An 18335-nucleotide genomic window follows, 5' to 3' on the forward strand; every position below is an offset into this window, starting at 1 on the left:
GGGCACATAGCACATCTCCTCTGCCTTAGGAATTCCACATGCCAGTTCTTTCCTCACTTTTCATTTCTCATGTCTACTCAAATATTTTCGTTTCAAGTATAAGTGAATGAAATTCCTTTGGTATATCTTTTCAAGAAAAAAGCACCCTTCAAATCTACTCATCTTTTCTTCCTTTTACTGGACAACTCTTACTCACCTTTCAGGTCAAAAATTATTATCACGTTCTCCATGGAACCTTCCTTGAGTATCTCTCCCAAGGGCTATCATGTGCATAGCAAAGTTTCAGTTCTTATGTATCTAGACACCTATCTCTTAATGTCACTGTCATCTGAAACATAGCTGCATATTTTACTACAAATGCTAGTAGGTAGTCAGTTTTGTAAACATATTTTGGATTCTCTTTCTACACTTGTACTTTTTTGGAAGGGATAAATTGAGAATGTAGAACCTGGAATCTGAAGCCATCCCATTGAGTTTTACCATCCCTAAAGCAACAGAAATAAAACCACATCATCTTTATGACACACATTCATTCATATCTTCAAAGCTGGGCTTAGCACCAGGACCTAGATACACAGGATGATACTACCAGAAGCAAAGTAGCTTGGGGCCTAATAAGGGAGACAGATGGATGAACATATATAACACAAAAATATACGTTATGATAAGAAGAAGAGTCGAGGCAGTCACGAGAACACAAAGGAGGGGCATCCAAGTTGGAGCTCGGGTGTGGTCAGAGAAATGCCCCTAACTGGAGAATGGTTAAATAAATTATGGTTGTATCCATTTAATAGACCATTACTCAGTCATTAAAAATTGAGTCTTTACTAACGTTAAGTTGAAAACAGAAGAAACACTCTTCACCTGGATAAGTCTATGAATTGAAAAATTAAAAAAAGGTTGGAAGGATGTATGTACAATGATTTGGGGCTTCTACTGGATGGTCAGACCATCAGTGTTTTCTCTTAGATGTTTGTGGAGTTTTTTGTTTGTTAGTCAGCCACATGCTACTATTCCAGTGTTGGGGACAGAAAACTCAATATTGAGCAGAAGCAGCCTTACCCTGCCTACAAGTACAGGGTCAGGCCCGGTGTACTCCTCTATCACAAAGAACTGGTTCCAGACCCAGCCACGCTTGGAGCGCTGCAGCACCTGCCCCTCTTTGCCCTTCTCGTGGTGCCCATGGAAGGAGGGCCGCAGGTGGCTTCGCCGCTCCGGGGCGAAGGCCTGACTGTGACACAGCATGCCCAGGCACACCAGGGCGGCTTGTAAACAGTAGTTCTCCTTCATTTTTGGTTACGTGGTAGGCACAGGAGAATGCGGCTGTCACCCCTCCCACCAACCGCGCGATGGTCTTCCTGAGGGTGGCCTCCCAGACGTGTCACGCAGACCTCTCTGGGAACGGAATGTCTCCACTCGCTGAGCTCATCACATCACGGCCGCCCACGTCCCCAGTTGGCTTCTGCAAACACAGAGAGATAAAAGTTGGATTAGCTGCAGGCTCCATCCCCACTTCATCTCCATTCCCTTCGGTAAACCTTCAAGTCTGCGCCTGAGTTTTATCATGTGCTAGCTATCTGCTTTAGGGACACTAACTGGAATTTTTTAGCTCAGCTTGCTCATTTCTGAAATGGGGACAAGAATTGGACCCTCTGTAAGGTTGACATGGGAGTGACATAAGTAATGCATGTGAGTCTCTTAGCACAATGTCTGGTACAGAGTTAAGTGCTCTGTTATTATAATTGATCAAAATTGTGCTTAATATGTTTTTGTAATAGGAAAACATGGCATTATGAGAGCCCAGAAGAGGAACTTATAATTCACATTGGGGCTGGCAGAGGGTGGGGCAGTCCGGAGAGAGAATAGATGGCTGGGCTCAATCTTGAAATGAGGTCACTGCAATAAGAAGGGAGCTGATAGGATTTCATGCAAAAGGAACAGCATATCCCACAGCCCACATGGTGATCAAAAGAACAGTGTGTCCCAAGACCTTCAGCTAACTGAAGGGTGTAATGAAAGAGAAAGACAGGCAATGGACCTTGCAATAGAAGGGGGGTAGAAGTAGATTCTGAGAAACCACTGGTGGTTACTGAAATATTTTCAGGAGAATTAATGGATCACATTCTCTTTGGTGAATTAGTTAAGGATATAGTGTAAATTCAATTAGGAAAATTTGCTTTTGTCTGGTCAGCAAACCACCCAGGAAGCTAGAGATCCTACCTTGGCCTAGCAGTCTCACAAAGAATACTTTGCAATCTCTCTCTAATAAAGTGGAGCAAAATAGTGTAAAACAACATGTCCTTTCAGCTAGCCCAAAGGTCTTACTCCCAGCACCCAGTCATGACTCAGCTACTGCACAACTGTAAGGATGAGTCACTAACACCTCCACCTTTCCACTCTCCTTGCAGGCTTCTGACTTACAATCATTCCTATCTTCTTTCCAGTACTCTAGTTCTTGTCTCCAGTCCTAACTCCTGTCTTGGGCTCTAAATTTCTTCAGGGAACTTAGTCCTGCTGTTGCTAGAAATTTGATTAGTCCCTAAAAAAGTTCTTTGCTTACTTCCCTCTCTAGAACCCTACACTTGTTTTCTGGAGAATTATTGTCTCCCTCTGTAGTGCTACCTAGATTCCAGTTGAAATCCTACTTCCCAAAACCAAATGATCTCACCATTACCTCATCACCATCATTAGGGAATCTCAGTAAGTTGTTGTGCATAAAGGACGACACATTGGTATTGAGGATGACATTTTGTTTTAGTACTAGTAGATACAGAAACTGGCAAACTTACTGAGCATGTAGGAATAACTGCCAATGCTTAGTTCTTTGTTATCTGGTTTGGATGGAGTGGCTCAATAAGAGGAGTGTGGGAAGCAGCGTGGACCCCAGCATAGTGAAAGGTACCTGGATTTGAAGATCAGATAGACTTGGACCAGTATAGCACTTCCATATCTTACAATCTGGGTGGACTTGGACATGTCAATCAATCACTCTGAGCCTCTGTGGTCACATGTAAACCATGAGATGGCAAAATTGTTGTACCCACATACAGGTGAACACAGGGTAGAGAACTTGGCATGCACTGGGTCTCTTTCTCTTTTCCAAGAGTACCACAATCCAAGCTTGTAGGTCTCTCTCAGCAGAAGAAGGTACCCTTGCCTTGCAGATAGAGATTCCCAGAAGAGGATAATGAGGTACTTCCTCCAAGATAGAACTGAGGCACAAGTCACTTGGGATGCCATAGCCATCTGAACTTAGCTGTCTAGAAAATTAATAAATTGGTGAAATTCTAATTTGTTGGTCCAGATTCCTTCCCTCCTAATGGTCTTTAACTTTTTTTGCCAACCCAGTCCTTTTTGTTTCCTTTGTAATATAACAAAATGGTATCTGGAGAGGCCATAGACAGGCCGTTAATTCCTGGTGTCTGTCATTGTCCTCACTAACACTTTGTGATGATATTATGTTAGTCTCTTTTGAAGAAATAGGGAGTTTAAACCTTTAATATTGGTTGTAGAGAGACACTTCGGGATATGTAAAAGGCTATGTGAAAGAGAGAGAAAGATTAAAAAGGCAGTGTCATCATTTAACAGCTTCACCCTCAGACTTCAGCACTTGAATAATACATCAAACTCAGTTTCTAGAAAGCCAAACTGGCTATGTGGAAAGGGTACAGAGAGGGCCCTAGGAGGCATTCAATCCTAAAATGAGGCAATATGAAGCAATAGGAAGATTTCTTCAGGAAGCTCAAGAATCAGTCAAGAATCTGGCACTAACTTGTCATGGTACCTCATTTGCCAACCCCGCCCCCTCCAAGGCTATTTCTCACTCTCTGTAAAATGAGCCCTTGTATGAAATTTTCTACTGGTGGCTCCCCACTTCATATTCATGGTTAGAGTTCCCATGAGAAATTGCGGGCATTTCTACAGATTCATACACTGTCTCCTTATTAGAATGGAAACTTCTTAATGATTGGGATTATAGCTCATTCATGATTATATGTCTGGCACCTGAGCTCAAAGCAGGCTGTCAATAAAATTTAAATGTATGATTTGAACCTCACACTTCAACTCCAAACTTGACATTGCCTCTATAGAAACTCAAGAAGAAGAAAGAAAAAGGAAACAGCATAAGGTGTGGCAACATCTCTGCCCATCTTGCACCATGCCAAGTATTAAGTGCTCATTCACACGGTGATAAATTATTCCTGCATATAAACTGTGAAGTGAAAGAAAGCATTTAATTAAAGTTGATATTTCTACACCTCTTTCTTCTGGCTGCCATTTTGCTGTAAAGCACAATTATTTCTGACACAGAAGTGTTGAAAGTAGATGACAACTTTTTTTCTTTTACAAAAAGTTCTAGTTTAGTATTAATGAATTTAAGAGTTTCCACATGATCGATAAACAATAACTTCACTCTTTATTTAAAAAGATAAAATTATCTATTTTATTCTGTTGGAAAAAATATCAGCACAAGCTTCTCTTTAATAATAATAACTGACTACTTTTAGGTACTTATATGAAAATGTGTTATGCAAAAAGTTATTTAAATATTTAATATTACGTATGTGAAATATAGATTGTAAAACATAATTATAAAAGATATTCATTTTCAGAATGTAATTTATCTAGCAAATGCTTTTTCTAGCTATTGTTCTAAAAACTTCACAAATAATAGCTCATCTATTAATTTCTATAACAATCTTATGAATAGGTACCATAAATATTTTAATTTTAAAGTATAGGCCCAGATATATTTAGCAACTTGTGCAAGATTAGTTTTTTGGAAAGCAGAAAAGCTGAGATTTGAAACTATGACATCTAGCCTTAGAGCTTGTGTTCTTAAACACAGTGAACATGTAGAAGCCACCTGAATGTGGGAAGGAAACCAACATTGGAACACATCGTATACTAATAATAGGTCTATGAAGAATATATTAATAATAGTCCACATTTTTCAGTTGTTATCTGTTTACTATACTTTGAAGTGCTTTTCAGGAGTTGAATCATCAAATTTTCACAATAACCCTACAAAGTAGAATTACTGCTATTCCCATTTTACAGGTAAGTACTCAGAGGCATACAAAAATTAACTTGCTGAAGGTAATACAGTCAGCAAGTGGAGAAGCTAAAATTGAACTCTTAATTACTGGATTCAGGACCTTCGTTACCATACCCTGCAATGCTATGGAACATTGCCTCCCTAAGAAAAGAGTGCAGGTCAAATTTAGACATACTTCTCCATATACGCACAATGGCCTTATACTGGCAATAATTTAAATTTGTGTGATATTGGGGGTTGGGAGAGATTATGATTTAAAATAAAAAAAAAATCAAGCCAAAAAAAAGCATCTTATAGCAATGACCAAAGCGAAGACTAGCAGAAAATAATTACATCTGTCCACCAATAACCATCTATAACTTAGTACAACCAGGTCTTTAAACAACATATTACAAAAAAAGTTAAGATTTGTTTTTTCCTTCAAACCTCTGTTTCAGCATTTCTAAATGTGTAGATTTAAAAAATTGATTCAGAGAGATTCCTTTTAAAGATATGCTTCTAGAATCTAGAGAACTGATTGATATATTTGGTGGTAGAGACTTTGTAAGAAGTGAGCATGAAAATTAATAGAAGGCTACCTTCCTAAGAAGACCTTGGCATTGGTAATAATTATGAAAATATATCAATGTTCTAACTGATTTAAATAAAGGGCCCCAAGGCAGTTCTTGAACAATCTTTCCATTAAAGCACTTCTTAGCAGTTTGGTAGGATGCCTAACCATTGGGATTTCACTAAAACATATAGGAAGACTTGATTTTATGATGGGAGCATATTGCTCAGAGGGAAAAATAAATGTTGTCGAAAGTCACCAGAGTAATAACATGACAGGATAATGGATTTGCAAAGCCAGCAGCTCTAAGGGGAAGGCTCACCCCTCTGTCTTGAGAGCAGATAGCCCGTCATAAGCTACTGCGCCTTGAGCATAAAACTCTCTTGCTGTGCCTGCTTTTGTCTCCGTAAAAGAAAATGACATATGCGGGTGTTTAAGTATATTTGGACTCCTGCTGGAAATTGTTATCTGGTAGAGAAAGAAAGACGAAAGCGCTTAGCAGAAAGCAAGTGGATTTGTTTTTTCAGCTCTCTCCTCCCCATAGAGCTAGAAGGCTCAGACGGGCTGACCTGTTCTTTTCATTTCCAGGTAGCTAATTTACAGTTAGAGACAGGTTATCATTACATTAAGAATATTACCAAGGCCCACACAAGAACTCAAAACCCCATTCTGTATCTGCAAAGTCCCCTTGTTGGTGAGCTCAGGGGCTCTGGTCTCCTCTTCAACAAACACAGCTTTGTAACCAATCGGATTCTATTATGCAAATTAATTCAAGCATATTTTATTCCCCGTTCAGATCTCATCACTCAGCACTGAGCTGGTCTCTCATTTCAAATCAAATCACAGGAATTATGCCATGTCTGTGGGAATCATGGAGAATGGGGGAGAGAAAATATTACAAGAATTATTGAATCACACTTCTTCCCTTCTGATTTCTACACTTGGATCAATGCATAAGTTTGGGGTAATCATTTCTCCTCAGGTACAAAACATACAGCGGAAATTGCAAAAGGGTTATTGTATATGCTGCCCCACTCTCTAATACCAAATTCAAATGTTAAGGTACACAGCAAATAAGGCCCCTTATCAATGATCACAACGTTTTCTGAAGGTGAGTGGATAGTTAAAAGCTGCTCCAAGCTGGGCTCGGTGGCTCAGCCTGTAATCCCGCACCTTTGGGAGGCTGAGGTGAGTGGATTGCCTGAGCCCGTGGGTTCAAGACCCGCCTGGGCAGGCGAGACCTCATCTCGACAATAAAATCAAAAAATTATCCGGGCGTGGTAGCGCGCGCCTGTAATTCCGGCTACTCGGAAGGCTGAGGTGGAAGGATCTCCGGAGCCCAGCAGGTCGAGGCTGCAGTGACCGGGAGCGGCCACTGCACTCCAGTCTGGGCCACAGAGCGAGACTCCAACTCAAAAAAACAAAAACAAAAACAAAAAACTACTCCAACACAGGTCTGATTCTTTGCTTCTGGAGAAATAAAGAACCACAGGAGTTTAGTTTTAAAAATGGAAAGATTATTCACTTACCTATGTGTCAGGCTAACTTGGGTCCAAATCCTGGTTCCATCACTCACAAGCCAGATTAGTAATAAAAGCAGGTATTGGCCAGGCGTGGTGGCTCAGCCTATAAGCCCAGCACTTTGGGAGGTTGAAGCAAGAGGATTGCCTGAGCCCAGGTATTCAAGACCAGCCTGGGCAACTTGGTGAGACCTTGTCTCTATAATTAATCACAAAAATTACCCAGGTGTGGTGGCGTACGTATGTAGTTCCAGCTACTTGGAAGGCTGAGGCGGAAGGATCACCTAAGCCCAGCAGGTTAAGGCTGTGGTGGCCGTGAGCACGCCATTGCACTCCAGTCTGGGTGACAGAGTAAGATTCCAACTAAAAAAAAAGTAGTAGATACTATCCTTCGCCAGGTACTGGATTTTTCTAGTGCTAGGCAGTATGCTCAGGACTTGGTATCTACAATTTTATTGCATTTTCACCACAATTGTATGTAAATATCACTCAGTTTTTATCTAGGAGGAACCTGAGGCTCAGAGTCATCAAGTAACTCACCCAAGTACACCTAAATCATTGACCTAGCCCTGAATTGTACCCCACAGCTTTAATATGAAATAATAATTTAAAAAATTGACAATGTTGCAATTCAAATTGAAGTCTACATGACTGCAGAACCCATGATTGGATTTGGACTATTTTGCATGGTTCCCAGGTTCTGATAGTCCACGTTTCTAAAATTCAGTACAAGGAGATTGCTTGATCTCTCTTCAAGAATCATCTCAGTTCCAAAATTTTATTTTATATGAAAAATAATTTCCATTAAATGTGAATTCCAAGACAATCGCATTTCTCTACACCAATAATAAACAAACAGAAACCCAAATAAAAAACACAGTTCCATTCACAATAGCCACAAAAAAAAATGAAATACCTTGGCATCTTCCTAACCAGAGACGTGAAAGACCTTTACAATGAAAATTACAAAACACTGCTCAAAGAAATCAAAGCCGACATGAACAAGTGGAAAAATATCCCATGCTCATGGATCGGAAGAATCAACATTGTGAAGATGTCCATCTTACCTAAGGCAATCTACAAATTCAATGCAATACCCATTAAATTACCAACAACATTCTTCTCAGACCTAGAAAAAACAACACAGGAATTCATATGGAAACACAAACATCCAAGAATAGCCAGAACAATCCTCAGCAAAAAAAACAAAGCAGGTGGTATCACAATACCAGATTTCAAACTTTACTATAAAGCTACATCATCAAAACAGCTTGGTATTGGTACAGGAACAGGCATATAGATCAATGGAACAGAATTGAGATTCCAGAAGCAAAACCTCAATTTCTCAACCAACTCATCTTCGACAAAGCCCCCACCACCTACCAATGGGGAGAGGAGAACCTATTCAGTAAATGGTGCTGGGAAAATTGGCTGACCACATGCAGAAGATTGAAACAGGACCCCTATCTATCCCCATGCACAAAGGTTAACTCCAAATGGATCAGAGACCTAAATGTAAAACCTCAAACCATAAGAACCTTAGAAAAGGAAGGAAATACTCTCATGGAAATCGGAACTGGCATCCAATTCCTGTACAAAACCCGAAACCCACAGGACTTAAGAGAGAAGATAGACAAATGGGACCTTATTAAACTGACAAGCTTCTGCAAAGCCAAAGAAACCATCAAGAGAGCAGGGAGACAGCCTACAGACTGGGAAAAAGTATTTGCCAACTCTAGGTCTGACAAAGGCTTAACATCCTGGATCTACAAGGAACTGAAGCGTACTGAAAAGAAGAAAACAAACAACCCCATTATAAAATGGGCAAAAGACATGAACAGACACTTCACAAAAGAAGACATTCGAGCAGCCAACAAACACATGAAGAAATGCTCAACCTCACTAATCATCAGGGAGATGCAAATCAAAACCACACTGAGATACCACCTAACTCCAGTCAGAATGGCAATTATCAACAACTCAAAAAATAACAGCTGCTGGAGAGGGTGTGGTGAAAAGGGAACACTTCTACACTGTTGGTGGGAGTGTAAACTAGTGCAACCTCTGTGGAAAGCAGTGTGGCGATTCCTAAAAGCTCTAAAAATTGACCTTCCATATGACCCTGCAATCCCCCTACTGGGAATAGGTACAGGGTTCTACCCTGAAGAACACAAATCACTCTATAAAAAAGATACCTGCACACGTATGTTTATCGCAGCATTGTTCACAATAGCAAGAACCTGGAAACAACCATGCTGCCCATCAAAAGAGGACTGGATTAAAAAAATGTGGTACATATACACGATGGAATACTACGCAGCCATAAAAAAGAACAAAATCATGAATTTCGCTGCAACCTGGATGGAACTAGAGTCTATAATACTGAGTGACCTCTCACAAAAACAAAAATCCGAATATCACATGTTCTCACTCATATAATGGACCTTGAACATCCAATGCAATACTATGAGAAAATGACGGATGGTACTGCGAAACTATGGGGGGGAGGGGGATGGGATTAACAGTAGCAAATATCTGTCGGGGGATGGGAAAACACTTCTTATCTACAGGGTGCCTGAATGAAACGTCATTGTACACCTAACCCTTAACTGTACCCCACAAAACCATAATAAAAAATACTGATTAATGAAAAAAAATAAATGTGAATTCCATTTTTTTAAACTATGTATAATCAGCTTTTATATTCTTAGGATCGCATGACCTCAAAATATTGTAGGAATCCAAAGTAAGGCCCCAAAGCTCAAAGTTATATAGTCATTCAGTGATTATTTATCCCTTTAAGTAATTAAATCATCTTTAAATGATAAGATGATTAAATACAATGTGTGCATTGAAGAACTTATTATTTGTGTTCTACTTAATCCTTAAGACAGTCTTATTCTCACCGTAATATTTTTAAATGGTAATCATTAAGATGAATAAAATACATCATCACCTACAGGAAATAACACAGTCAGCAGTGCCATCTCTGGCTATGAATAAATGCTCTATATGAATGTGTGGAAAGAGAGAGAGATTTTATATTCAATTTTTCTTTTGTATGAGCTAAAATACCTGAGGGAAGATAAGAGCAAAGTGACAATGATAAACAGATGTTTAACATAATGTAATGTCATTTGTGGTATCAAAGGCCTATATATAAACCTCCCTTTGTCTCTGAGCAGTAAATATGTATCAAACTTTCTTTATTTATCTGTTCCTCCATCTGGCAGTAACTTTTCACACTGCCAGGCCTTGGATTGCCCCTGTGGTTACACAGGCATCAATGTACCTCCAATCTGTAGACTATCTGTAAACAATGGTGAGACTGTGGTCTAAGCAGATGAATGATGACCTGATACGTTCAGAATAAACAGGAATATGTATGAGAGCACAGGAATTAGTGACCCCACCTTTGCAGACAAATGTGTAACCTATCAGTTATGTCTTCCCTGCTTGCCTACTCCAGCTTCTTGCCAGTAAAAGCCCAAATCTACAATCTCCAATGCCTGAAGTTTCCACACTCACTATGAGTCATGCCTCATTAAACCACTCCCAGTTTAGCGACAGGGAAACCATAAGCCAGTCATTGATTGTTTCAACCAGGTTGAAAACAATAAGTTGGGTGAATCAGATCTTTTATTGAACTTGAATGAAAAAAAGCAGAACCCCTTTGCTTTTAGTGAGGGACCTGAAACAGGAAGGTTATGAGGCACCTGAAGGGAGGAGTAACCACAAAGTGATATCCGATGGCCAAAGTTTTAGTGAAATCAAGGTTATGAGTAAGCCAGTTAGAAATCAAAGAGAAACAAATATGGCTTCTGTCCCTGAGCCATGTAAGTGGCAGAATGTATTGTCCTGTTCTCTAAAGATCTTGGCAATCAAGGACTGGTGTCCACTACTATCTCCATGGAGCCTACCCTACTGAGCTTCTGTTCCTAAATTTCTACAAGGTTGCAAGCAATGCTCTAACCATTAGATGACAATAAGACTCCTGTACGTGAACTAACTTAACTACATTTATTTTGTTATCAAAACAGGAAACCTAGTAAACTACCATAATCGGAAGGAAAAAGCTAGATGGTTCTTCTTGTCAAGGCTAAAATGCTGTAGCTGTGGATATCAATAGGTCAGATGTAGAAAAAGTCTTATTCTCCTCTGAATTTCCAAAGACAACTGGAAGGCAACAGAAAGAATCTCTAGACCAAAAATCAAGATACTTGTGTTTTAGTGTAGGTTCTGCCATTGAACAATTGTGCAATCTTAAACAAAATGCTTCTTCCTCTGGGATAACTAACTTTCTCTTTCTATAAAATAGGAAGTTGGAAATAGCCTATTAAAGTCCTTCCATGTATGTGGGAGCCTGTGAGTCTGTGCTGTGCTGAGACAAGTGACCTTCCCAGGATGGAAGTTTTCATTTCATTTTGAAGGACTGGACCCCAGATGACAGGACCTCTCTGTGCCCAATTCCAGGCTGCCCCAGTGACATAGGATATCATGGTAATGGTGCCCTTTGAGGCTAGGCAATGCAGGAACCCTGCTAATGTGAGAAGTCTTTATTGTAACATCAGTCAATCAGGACTTTGTTCACTGAAAACTGGAACTCTTTAAGAATTCCTGGTCAAAAGATTGATTGCGTCCTAACTGTCAAAGGTTAACAAGAGAAACCAAGGTGAGGAGTGATGGCTCTGACAAAATAGTTAAGAGCATGAGCTTGGAGGTCAGAAATTGTAGGGTTGGAGCTCAAGAGTTACTACTCACTAGATGTGGGACTCAGCCTCCACAAGTCACAATGCTGCCATGTTGGAATTTGAAAAAACACTAGGGTCATTTTCAAAGGGAGAGTGCCAAGATGAAAAGAGTTGTTATATCAAGAGGACTTTGTACCATACCTGCCACAAAAAATATATAAACTTTATAAAGGCAAGGGGGCTTTTGTTTGTTGCACACGGCTATAACAGAGCATGGCCTGGTATACAGTATGAGATTATGAAGATAAGTTAGGATTTTGTATAAGTTTATATATCCAACAAGAATACTTAAATACATACTATAAGCCCTGAATAATACACACTGACACAATCGGTACAAGTCTCATTGAAGGCCTCTAGGACCCCACAGTCTATTAAGGGGAAACAAGAAACCAATACTTGTAATAGAGATTGCTAAATGCAGTGGCAGGTGTATATGAGGGGGATGAGAAGAAGTAGATCAGTGTTGTCCAATAGAAATATACTGTGAGGCTGAGCTTGGTGACTTAGCCTGTAATCCCAGCACTTTGGGAGGCCAAGGCGAGTGAATTGCCTGACCCTATGGGTTCAAGACCATCATGGGCAACTTGGTGAGACCTCGTCTCTACAATACATCAAAAATTAGCAGAGTGCGGTAGAGCGCACTTGTTGTTGTGGCTACATGGAAGACTGAGGTGGAAGGATAGCCATAGCTCAACAGGTCAACGCTGGGATGGGCATGAATGTGCCACTGCACTCCAGTCTGGGCGATGGAGTGGGACTCCAACTCAAAAAAAAAAAAAAAAGCAAGAAAACAGAAATACACTGTGAGTCACATATGTAACTTTAAATTTTCTAGAAATCACATTTTTAAAAAGTTCATAAAATGAGTGAACTTGATTTCAACAATCAAGTATATTTATGTCATCAATATATAAATTATTGAAATATTTTGCATTATTTTTATTGTTGTCCTATGTTTTAAAAATCTGGCATATATTTTATACTTAAGGAATATCTGGGTCTGGACTAGCCACATTAAAAGAGCTCATTAGCCACAGGTGGCTCGTGGCTACCATCTGGCACAGCAAAGAAGTAGAGGATTCTAAACTGTCTTGAGAAAGGAGGCTGTGTAGTCATGGAAAACTTCCTGGGGGTGTTGCATTAGTCCTGATGAAGGGTAATATTGTTCTAAACTAGAAAAATAAGGCTAAGATGAAGGAAAATTGGCCATTCTAAAAACCATGCAGGTGCAGGGGGGAACTAAACAAATTAAGGACAGAGAATGAGGTAACCGTGAATGGAGAGTGAGAAGACAGTGGCGCTGTTCCTGGCCTCAATGGAAGCCCCTCAAAAAAAGGGGGCTAGTTAGGAAATAGACTATTTGTGTTTTTAAACATTTTAAGCTTTGTGTAGCCAGTGGATGATGCCCAAGGGTGAAGTTAAGAGCAGGGTTAGGTTCTAACGTTCTTTCAAACGTAGATATTGTCAATGCTACCATTTCTGTTTCAAGTTTGGAGATTTTACTGGATTATTAAATTCCAGAATCCCAGGATTGAATGACACTCTAGAGACCTTGAATGATTAGTACTTCAGTAGGCCAAGGAGAAAACTGGGATACATAAATAACAAGTAACTTATTCAAACTAATGGACAAAGTGAAGCAAAGCCTAAACTCCTCACTTTTTAGAGGAAAAACAGAGAGAAGGAAAAGCATTAACAGGGGAAAGATAATTTTTATATAGCATCTACCCTGCCTTCTCTCCCCAAAACCTGATTTAAAAGTATTCTTCTCTTTCAAACCTTTTTTTTTTTCGATTTAGAGTCTCACTCTGTCGCCCACGCCGGAGTGCAGTGGGACACTCACGGTCACCGCACTCTCTACCTGCTGGGCTTAGGTGATCCTTCCATCTCAGCTTTCCAAGTAGCTGGAACTACAGGCGCATGCTACCATGCCCAGTTTATTTTTTATTTATTTTAGAGACGAGATCTCCCCAAGTTGCCCAGACTGGTCTGGAATCCCCAGGCTCAAGGAATCCTCTTGCCTCGGCCTCCCAAAGTGCTGGGATTACAGGTTGAGCCACCGCGCCTGGTCTCAAACCATTTCCATGGAAACAAGTAGTCCAGGTTCCACAGGGAAAAGACATTCCTAAGTAAAGACCTGGGAGAGATCTAAAAGATCATCAGTGGAGAAGTGGAATAGGAATGACGATCTGCATATTCTCCTTGGAATCTGATGTCCTGTGGAGAACCACATTCTACAGTCTGTTTTGTAAAGTACAAACAATGAAAGGAGGAGTTGTCTCAAGGAAACCTTAATAACAGACAAGGGTTTGATGTGGTCATTTGAAATAATGACTAAAGCAAGGGAAGAGAGTGCCTCAAATCACTACTGCCAAGAGCCTTTAGATTCTGAGAAATACATCCTGTGACCCCAATTCACCAGGGTCCTAACATATCCATCCAGCTTAATCAGAGTGTGTGGTTGCCACAAACAGGAGAGGGAACTACAGAAAGTCAGGCTGCTTCCAATTATCTGAAACTCGATTTTTACCAGAGTGTGGGTGGGCTGTTCTAAAGGTCTCACTTTTAATGCACCTTCCCAAGCCAATCAATCACACTAAATGTAGACTAAATTCTGCCACATTATTAATGGCTTTTTTTATATCTGCCTATACCACAGAGGGTTCTCTCCACCTCCCTTTATTTTTAGAAAGCAGACACCAACAATAGCCTCATCATGATCTCATTGTTGTTTCAAATAATCCAATCTTTGAAGTCTGATTCTTTCTTTTCAGATGTATTAATGTCATTTATCAAAAGTAATAGAATGTTTTTAAGTTAAGGATAAAAGAAAAGTAATGGGATACAGGAAATTAGTCAAGCGCCTCGTACATATACAGCAGAGCATTTTCTGAATACTCTCAGATAGACAGGACTTTCAAAGGCAAAGTTAAGTGTCTTTTGTGGGTCTCAGATAATATGGCTCACTTAATTAGATTTTCCATAATCCCAGGTAATCCTATTGTGAAATACAAACTTGAATTTTGACTTGCCTGACAGAAACATCTGTTGCTACAAATGCATTTCTGGAAATATATATATATATATATATACACACATTATGTATAAATCATAACCAGAATTGTTATAGCAAAAAAACTATCCCACTTTTTTTTTCCCCAGGTAGAAGAGACCATTTCCTTTTTTTTTTTCTTTTTTTTTTTGATCACAATGTACTTTTATAAAATTTCATAGAGGCACTTTCAATTATTATGTCTTCATCTTCCCCAGGACAATATCAAATTCCCTAGGATTTGAACTCTAGCTAACTCCTCATTGAATTCTTTCCCACAAAAGTTAATGGAATGTAGAACTGACATGGTTTCTGCCCTCATGGAGCTCACAAATCTACATCAGTGTCCCTCAAAATTGACTGCATTGGAATCAACTGGGGAGATTAAAAATTCCAGTGCCCAGGCCTGACTCTAAACCAATTAAAGCCCAGGAATCAATTTTTGAAGTTTTTCATGTGATTTTAATATATATCCAAAGTTGAAAACCACTGCTTTAGAACTTCACTATGCAAAAGGGTAGCAAACAAACATATGTGGCTTTTGAAATTTAAATTAAGTTAAAAATTTAGTTCCTCAATGGACTAATCCCATTTTAAATGCTCAATGGTCATTTCAATCATTGCAAAAAGTTCTACTGTTGGTCAAGGCATTAAAAATCTTCTGAAGCATAAAAAATCTGTTTGGTAAATGGTGTACAAAGAACGCTGGGCATTCAAAGACCTGCCACTGTGTGGCATAATGTGTACCATCCAATAATTTAGATTTCAGTTTTTTTATGTGAAATGTTAAGTTGGGTAACATAAATGGCGCTCTAAAAATGATTTGCCGAATACCCTGAAAAATCAAGGGATAAGGGGCTGAAATTGTGGAAAAGCTGAATTATCTTGCTGCACACGTCATAGCAAACAGAACAAAAATTTAATTTGGTAAGACTTTTCTTTGAAAAGTAATTTTGCTACATTACACACACATAAAATAATAGGAAAAAAAGAAATTTCTTCTGATATCTTGATAACTAACAGACTCCCTGTCTCAGTCCAGCAGCAAGTTAGAAAATTCCTGCTTCGATGCCCATAATCTCCTGGTATAGGGAGGAGGTCCATGCTCAGGAAACTATGGGACCACTGACAACTGACAACTCACTTCCTCTCTCTGAGTCTCTGGTTTCTCTTGTGAAAAAAAAAAAAGGAACAGAACGATGCCTGACCTCCCTAGCTCCCAAGTTAATTTGAGGGTCGAATGAGATAATGGATTGGGAAGCTGTTTCTAAGAGCATAATGGAGGCTACACAGCTGAGGGTAAAAATGATGAAATGCTGACAGCAGTGGCAACTTACATTTCTTTGCTGATTTTAAGAGTTTTACCTTTCAACCTTTAGTAGTGTGGGTTGAGATAAATGTAAATTATGTTATTAATAGAAAAAGGAGATGTGATGTTTCTCCTTTTCTCTGATAGGGATATAAAATGTGCCAGATACTGCAAACATATTCTTTTCATGTACATGGTACCCTTTTTTTTGTCTTAGAACCCAAAGGGATTCTGTAGTGTTGACTTGTGAGGGTGCTAATATAATCTGGAGCTCCTTGTAGGGGATGATGTGGGTAGCGAGGAAAGGGGGCATGACTGATTCCCAATAAGGAAAGCTGTTGTATGTCAGGACCACAAAATAAATGGGAATACATGTCAGAACTTCCTCTGTAGAAACTCCTGGACTTCTCAATTATCCACAATATGGGATGAGAATGGAGCAATCATAGGGTGGACAGAGCTGCAGGGCAGATGGCATGGGCTATCCTGCCAGATGAGTTTCAGGAGACCATCTTGTCAATCACTAATTCTCCATTAAACCTCTGCTTGAAACAGCCAAGAACAGGAGTAGGCATGCCTGTTAGCGAGTATCATCTACTAATTAGCTTTTTTAAAATAAATTGAGTATCTATTATGTGAAAAATACTGGGCTATGTTCTTTACATGTATTCTGGATCAACTTTTTTCTCCAGCATCTTGATCATGTCAGTATTAACACCTCCACTGCCCAGATAAGGAAATAAAGGCTTGGAGCACTTGTTTGTATTCCATTTATTTCACATGCCCAGTTAATTCCCAAAATGGAATTTTGAAGCCATATATGGCCCATTTGGAAGCTCTTGCCCTTCTACCATTTTACGTGGAACTAGGATCCACATCTCTGTAATTCTCCCGAATTTTGCTATCTGGAGATGCTCAGAACTCAGCTTTCCCTTTATCCACATAGCAACCAGTTAAGAAATATTTGTGAATACGAGGATTTCTGCAATAACTGAGTACTAAGAATCTAGTGAATCATGTTATTTGCCCTCAAGAAAGTTATAGGTTACTGGTATTTTTAGAAAGTAGAAATTTCCCTAAGGTTCTTATTTTCTCCACCTCAAACATTACAGGTTTCTTCAACACAACCTTAGAGAAACTGCCTCAACCCTTCCCCCAGATGTTCTCCAGCCTACCCAACTTTGCAGAGTAGTCCCTGAATGAATGAATCCTGATTTTCAAACCTTTCTCCTACAACATGTTTCACATCAGAAGAAAATTTTGCTCTACATCTTTTCCTCTGAAAATCTCCAAGAAGGTGCTAATGAATAATAAAATGCAAACCCTGCACTGCACGGAACTGCAGGAAGTCAGCCAGACATTAAATATCTTCTAACAAATGAAGCCAGTCCAACAGGATATAACTCTGTGAGATCTCATGAGCTAATCATTGTCAAAGAGAGTGGTATGTCGTTCATGGAAAGAGGAGCTATGTGGTGGTAGAGGTAAGTGCCATGCATTAATGTTTCATCCAAGAGGATTAAGGCCAGGTCCAGAATCAATCCCTAACAGGAAGAGCTGCTATTACTTTACCACTATTCACACAGTTAGCCATTTAAGTATTCACACTAGAAAGGAGGGACAATCCTGTTCTTGATAGCAAATGGAAGATAGGTGACACCAACCTCACTTTTTTCCCACAAAAGTATATAAATAAACCAGAAATACAAACATTTTAATCCATTTATAGAGCATCATTGTGACAAAGCCCAACCAGATGTTTTCCCAGGCATGCATAAGGTCTTCCTAGGATAAATGTATGCAGCCAGGGATGGGATTTGTCTTTGCCTTCAGGGATCTTGCATACTAATGACCAACTATGTCTTCTTCCAAAGAAATTTACCAGAAGGCTAAATGTGCAATCTATAGCACCACTGGTTGGGCAGAAAATGCTCTCCAGCAAAGGAAATTCCTTTTGAACCATAGTTCCTTCAATCAACCAAGGAGCAGATGAAAAAGGAACAATACTGCAGTTACAGTAAGCCATGAACTCTGCCAAGTAGGGCTTACTGCCTTGCTGGTAGGACATTCATGACATAAATGTTCACCCGT

At 39.6% G+C, this 18335-nt stretch overlaps 1 protein-coding gene across 3 annotated transcripts in view; it reads right to left on the reverse strand.

Annotated features, from left to right (window-relative positions):
• The window catches only part of CDH11 (cadherin 11), a 163882-nt gene that overhangs the window by 51768 nt on the left and 93779 nt on the right, over window positions 1-18335 (reverse strand). For 2 of the 3 annotated variants that reach the window (XM_021711664.1, XM_008056680.2), the window contains exon 3: window positions 1063-1462. The exons of the other annotated variant lie outside the window; for it this stretch is intronic. In XM_021711664.1, coding sequence (XP_021567339.1) covers window positions 1063-1290 — 228 coding nt within the window. In that variant the 5' untranslated portion in view covers window positions 1291-1462. The remainder of the gene's footprint in view (window positions 1-1062; window positions 1463-18335) is intronic. 3 annotated transcript variants of the gene reach the window in all.

This window comes from Carlito syrichta, unplaced genomic scaffold, assembly GCF_000164805.1.
Source record: "Carlito syrichta isolate Samal-C Ts95f unplaced genomic scaffold, Tarsius_syrichta-2.0.1 Scaffold302446, whole genome shotgun sequence".
Classification (NCBI taxonomy): domain Eukaryota; kingdom Metazoa; phylum Chordata; class Mammalia; order Primates; family Tarsiidae; genus Carlito; species Carlito syrichta.